At 65.5% G+C, this 4,927-nt stretch overlaps 2 protein-coding genes across 2 annotated transcripts in view; one reads left to right on the forward strand and one right to left on the reverse strand.

Moving 5' to 3' along the window:
* Positions 1 to 390: 390 nt before the first annotated feature.
* TBX10 (T-box 10) lies at positions 391 to 2,450 on the forward strand. Its single transcript, XM_014948774.1, has 7 exons — positions 391 to 478; positions 919 to 1,102; positions 1,193 to 1,294; positions 1,374 to 1,545; positions 1,662 to 1,817; positions 1,914 to 1,981; positions 2,075 to 2,450. The coding sequence occupies exons 1-7, from the start codon at positions 391 to 393 to the stop codon at positions 2,448 to 2,450; spliced, it is 1,146 nt and encodes a 381-aa protein (XP_014804260.1).
* Positions 2,451 to 2,480: 30 nt separating this feature from the next.
* TCIRG1 (T-cell, immune regulator 1, ATPase, H+ transporting, lysosomal V0 subunit A3) overlaps positions 2,481 to 4,927 on the reverse strand; it is a 10,081-nt gene continuing 7,634 nt past the window's right edge. Inside the window, exons 16-25 of the mRNA XM_014948776.1 lie at positions 4,557 to 4,714; positions 4,391 to 4,481; positions 4,192 to 4,310; positions 3,858 to 4,071; positions 3,592 to 3,708; positions 3,388 to 3,495; positions 3,166 to 3,261; positions 2,969 to 3,089; positions 2,706 to 2,877; positions 2,481 to 2,604 (exon numbers count right to left, since the gene is read on the reverse strand). Of these exons, the coding sequence (XP_014804262.1) occupies positions 2,523 to 2,604; positions 2,706 to 2,877; positions 2,969 to 3,089; positions 3,166 to 3,261; positions 3,388 to 3,495; positions 3,592 to 3,708; positions 3,858 to 4,071; positions 4,192 to 4,310; positions 4,391 to 4,481; positions 4,557 to 4,714 (1,278 nt within the window). The 3' untranslated portion in view covers positions 2,481 to 2,522. The remainder of the gene's footprint in view (positions 2,605 to 2,705; positions 2,878 to 2,968; positions 3,090 to 3,165; positions 3,262 to 3,387; positions 3,496 to 3,591; positions 3,709 to 3,857; positions 4,072 to 4,191; positions 4,311 to 4,390; positions 4,482 to 4,556; positions 4,715 to 4,927) is intronic.

Genomic DNA, 4,927 nt, shown 5'->3' on the forward strand with positions numbered 1-4,927 from the left:
CCATCAGTCACCTCCCCACACACATCCCTTGCCCCCGCGGCACCGGTGTGTCCCCATCCATCTCCCGCTGTCAGGCCAGCATCGAGCATCCCCATGGGAGGTGTGGGGTGGAGTGGGGGGGTCAAGACAGTGATGGGACCAGCGTTTGGGGTGGGTGCAGGGGAGGGGGGAGCCCTTTTACCCCCTCCCCAGAGCCGCAGGGGCTTTGCAGGAGCGGTGGGCACGGCGAGGATGTCTCAACACCTTGCCATGGATTTTAATACCGGGTGTTGATGGGAGGCATCAACAGGGGAGGGGGTCGGAGCAGCCCCCACCTCCCCCCACTCAGACCTGTGATGTGAAGGAGACCCCCAAAAAAGCCCTCCCTCCCCCAGCCCAGGGCACCCCGAGATGCGCCTGGGGTCCGGCAGTGGTCCCAATGGTCCCATGGCCACCACTCACCTCCCGTCCATCATCATCATCGCGTCAAGGCATGAAGGCAGGTTGAAGAAGGGGGCTGTGCTCCGGCCCCCACGTCTCCACCCCCAAGCTGGGGTATAAAACCCCCCGCCAGGCTGGAGGGGGGGACAGTGTGGAGCTGGCGCTGCGCTGGGAGGGGGCTGCCTGGGGGTCCCCACCACCACTGAGCTGGGGGACGGAGCTACGGACGCCTCCTGCCCACCCGCTGCACCCATGGCAGGTAAAACCCACCCACAGCAACACTCTCTGGACCCCAGACCCAGAACTGGGGTCCCGTGGTGTTTTTGGGGTGTGGTGGGTCACAATGGGGGGGTTAAACCCCACTGCAGTGCGGGGGGAGGGAGTGTCCTTCCACTCCATCCACGGAAGGAGGATGCGATGGGATGGTTGGTGATGCACGGGGGTCTGCTCCCACATCTGGGGTGCAGGATGTGGGACAGCCCCTCAATCCCTCTGCAGCCTTCTTGGGGGGGCCGGGTGAGGGGCCCCCCTGTGGCACCAGCCTCGGGTGGGCGAGTGAGGGGCTGGGGGCCGGTGGCAAGAACCGGCAGGTGTGCCACGCCGCCGCACGGCTGGAGATGGGCAGCCTCTGGGAAGAGTTCAACCGCCTGGGGACCGAGATGATTGTCACCAAGGCAGGCAGGTAGGGACCACAGTGGGGCTCTGGGTGTTGGGGGGGCTGCCAGGGTTGGGGGGGGACACCCCTTTCCCACCCCCCTTTTTTCCCCTGCAGGAGGATGTTCCCCACCTTCCAAGTGAAGCTCTCGGGGCTGGACCCCTTGGCTGACTACGTCTTGCTCATGGACTTTGTCCCGTTGGATGACAAGAGATACAGGTGGGGATGGGGGTGTTGGGGTGGAGGGATGGCGGGGGGGGCGGATCCTGGTGGTGCTGAGCCCCCCCACACCCTGCAGGTACGCCTTCCACAGCTCCTCCTGGCTGGCAGCAGGACGTGCCGACCCGGCAGCCCCCGGACGTGTCCACTTCCACCCCGATTCCCCTGCCAAGGGGGCCCAGTGGATGCGGCAAATCGTCTCCTTCGACAAGCTCAAGTTGACCAACAACCTCCTGGACGACAACGGCCACGTGAGGACCCGCTCCCGGGGTGGGCGGTGGGGCAGGGGGGACACCATGTGCACCTCCATAGGGGTGTCCTGACCACCTTCCCTTCTCTCTTTCCATGCCCCCTTTCCTCACCCTAGATCATCCTCAACTCCATGCACCGCTACCAGCCCCGCTTCCACGTGGTCTTCGTGGACCCCCGGCGGGACAGCGAGCGCTTCGCCCACCAGAACTTCAAGTCCTTCAGCTTCCCCGAGACCCAGTTCATGGCGGTGACGGCTTATCAGAACCACCGGGTGAGCTGGGCAAAGGTGGGGGGACAGGGGACACCCCAATGTTGTGTGTGTCCCCCCAATATCCCAGAGACCCCCTGACCCCGCTCCCCTCCGTAGATCACCCAGCTGAAGATCGCCAGCAACCCCTTCGCCAAGGGATTTCGGGATGGCGAGCCCGAGCCGTGGTAAGTTCACCACCCCTGCCCCAAAACCACCACGATGAGGGGCTCCTCGCCTCCCCCTGAGCGCCGTGCCCCCCTCCCCAATCTCTCTCACAGGTGTGGGGTGCCAGCGGGGTCCCTGCTGGGCTCCTTGCCCCGTGCCCGGGCCACCGCGCTGCCCTCCCGCCCCGAGAAGCCGGAGAAAGGTAGGGGGGCCGGAGTTGGGGGGGGTAATGACCCCCTCTTGCTGTCTCTCCCCCCCTCGGGGGCTCCCCGCAGCCGTGGGGCACTGGCCACCACCGTCACCCCACAACCAGCCCCACCGACAGCTCCCCCCGAGCTGCCCGTGCCCCCCTTCCAGCCTCTCGCCTGCCCCCCCGGTATCTACGTGGGGGCCAAGCCCCGTGCCCTCCCCTACCCCCTGCCCACCTTCCCCCCCCTCAGCCCTTACGGCACCGCCGCGGCCCCCAATTTCGGCTACGGGCAGCAGTGATGGGGGGCACCCCATGGGGTGTGTGTCCCCCAGGGGATGCTCCGAGCCCCCCCCAAACCCCCCACGGCACGGCTACTCCCCGGTGTCAACGGCGAAGGCGAAGGGACACAACTTGTACCCGGCGCCCACGTAAAACTTATTCTGGAATTCCACCCTGGAAGAGAAGGGGTGGGTGAGGAGCTGCCATGGGGGTTGTTTGGTGGGTGGGGAGAAGATATCAATCACCCCATCCTAGCGTTGAGGTGGGGGGCTCACCAGTGCAGGCGGAGAGCGTGGAGGAAGGCGGAGAGCCCCTCCATCACCAGCAAGATGGCCACCGTCAGCACGGCGAAGGCGGCGAAGACGGGCACCAGCACCACCCCCCCGACGTAGCTCAGCCCCACGAAGCCGTTGCGCATCACCATGGTCCACAGGACCTCCGAGAGCTCTTTTTTTTGGGGGGTGGGGGGATGACAGAGGGGTCAGGCTCTGCACGGTCCCCAGGGCTGGGGGAGTTGGGGGGTGGGGGGACAACTCACGGGCATGGGCCAGGCTGAGGGCCCAGAGGCGGAGGTAGGAGGCGGTGTTGGAGACACAACCCAGGCAGTACTCGATGGTGTGGATGGCCTGGTGCATGAAGATCTCGGCAAAGTCCAGGTGCTGCGGAGACAGAGGGGACAGAGGACATCAGCGGGGGGCCCGGCCACCTCAACCCCACCACCCCAGCGCCCCTCACCTCGGAGTCAGGGCTGTGCCCCCCGCTCTCCACGTCCTCCTTGGTGGCGTTGACGGAGTTGCCGGCCTCCTGCCCCTCCAGCAGCGGCTCCTGCTCCTCATGGTGTGGATGGCCTGGTGCATGAAGATCTCAGCAAAGTCCAGGTGCTGCAGAGACAGAGGGGACAGAGGACATCAGCAGAGGGCACGGCCACCTCAACCCCACCACCTCAGCCCCCCTCACCTTGGAGTCAGGGCTGTGCCCCCCGCTCTCCACGTCCTCCTTGGTGGCGTTGACGGAGTTGCCGGCCTCCTGCCCCTCCAGAAGCGGCTCCTGCTCCTCGGTGGTCATCTGCTGGGTGGGGACATCATCGGTGGTGAGACCCGGCCGTGTCCTCCACCCCACCTGAGATCTGAACCCCCCTCCCCACCATCACCCCAGCCTTACCCCATGGTGGCCCGTCCTCGTGGCACGCTGCCGGCAGCACAGGTAGAGAGGTGTCCCCAGGAGCAGGACGGGCACTGACGCCAGCGCCAGCACCACCAGCACGGTCTGCACTGCCACCTGTGGCACAGGGACATCATCCCCTCCAGCTGAGAACGGCCCCAACTCATGACACCCCTCCCCACCCCACCAGCTTCCCCCCGGGGCTCCCCGCTTGGGCAAAGAGAAGGGTCCCCAGTTGGGTGTCCCCAATCTCGGTGGGGTGCTACCTGCCCCCGGTAGAGCGGGAGGTTGCTGTCGTTGGAGGTGAAGAGGAACATGTCGATGAAGTGGATGAGGATGCTGGGGGCCACCAGGGAGTTGGCGGCGCTGAAGGTGATCCACTTGTAGAAGATGAGGAAGACGAGGTAGCCGAAGAGCGCCAGGAGGAAAACCATCTCAGGCAGGAACTCCAGCACCAACCGGTGCCGCTGCTGGAAGTGCCTGGGGAAGGGGACATCAGCCACGCTCAACCTCACATGTCCTCGCCCACCCCACCAGCCCAGGTCACCTTGGCTTGACCGTGGGTGGCCAGAGCCCATGGGTGCAGCCACGGGGACTCACACGTGGTTGAAGACCCCCAAGAAGACACCAAAGCCCATGTGCACGATGCCCAGCACCACCGACATCTTCATCTTGAAGGAGTTGAGGAAGTTGAGGTGGTTGGTGGCCAAGCTCCAGATCTGCCATAGACGAGGTGGGTGAGACCCTGGGCCACCCCACTGAGTGTCCCAGCCTGTCCTCTCCCCCACGGGACACTCACTGGGTCAATCCCAAAAGGATAGGGCCCTCGGAAGACGCCGGTGACGTTGGGGTCCAGGGTGAGGGTCGGGTGGGTGGCGAGGTAGGCAGAGCTGTGGGCAGAACAAGGGGGTGTCAGCCCAGGTAGGGACCTGGGGAGGGGGTCACAGAGGGGTTGGGGGTCCCACCTCCAGGAGGAGTGGTTGGCCATGGTGGCCACGCTCCAGGCAGAGGGGAAGATGACGGTGGCTTTGCTGAAGCACTCGTTGTAGATGAAGCCGGTGTAGATGGAGAAGGCCCCCATGAGCAGGATGAGGTAGCGCCCCTCGAAGAACGTCTGCCAGATCTGGTGGGGGCAAGGGGAAGCAAACATGGCTCCTACGTCCCACACCACCTCCTCTGCCCCACACTGTCCCCCTCCCACACCACCAACCCCGCCCCATACTGTCCCTGTCCCACACCACCAGCCCCATCCCACGTCTCCAACTCCATCTCACATCTCCAAGCCCACCCCACGCCCCCAACCACGCCCCACACCACCAAACCTGCCCCACGCCCA

This window comes from Calidris pugnax, unplaced genomic scaffold (assembly GCF_001431845.1).
Source record: "Calidris pugnax isolate Ruff unplaced genomic scaffold, ASM143184v1 scaffold107, whole genome shotgun sequence".
NCBI classification, from domain to species: Eukaryota; Metazoa; Chordata; class Aves; order Charadriiformes; family Scolopacidae; genus Calidris; species Calidris pugnax.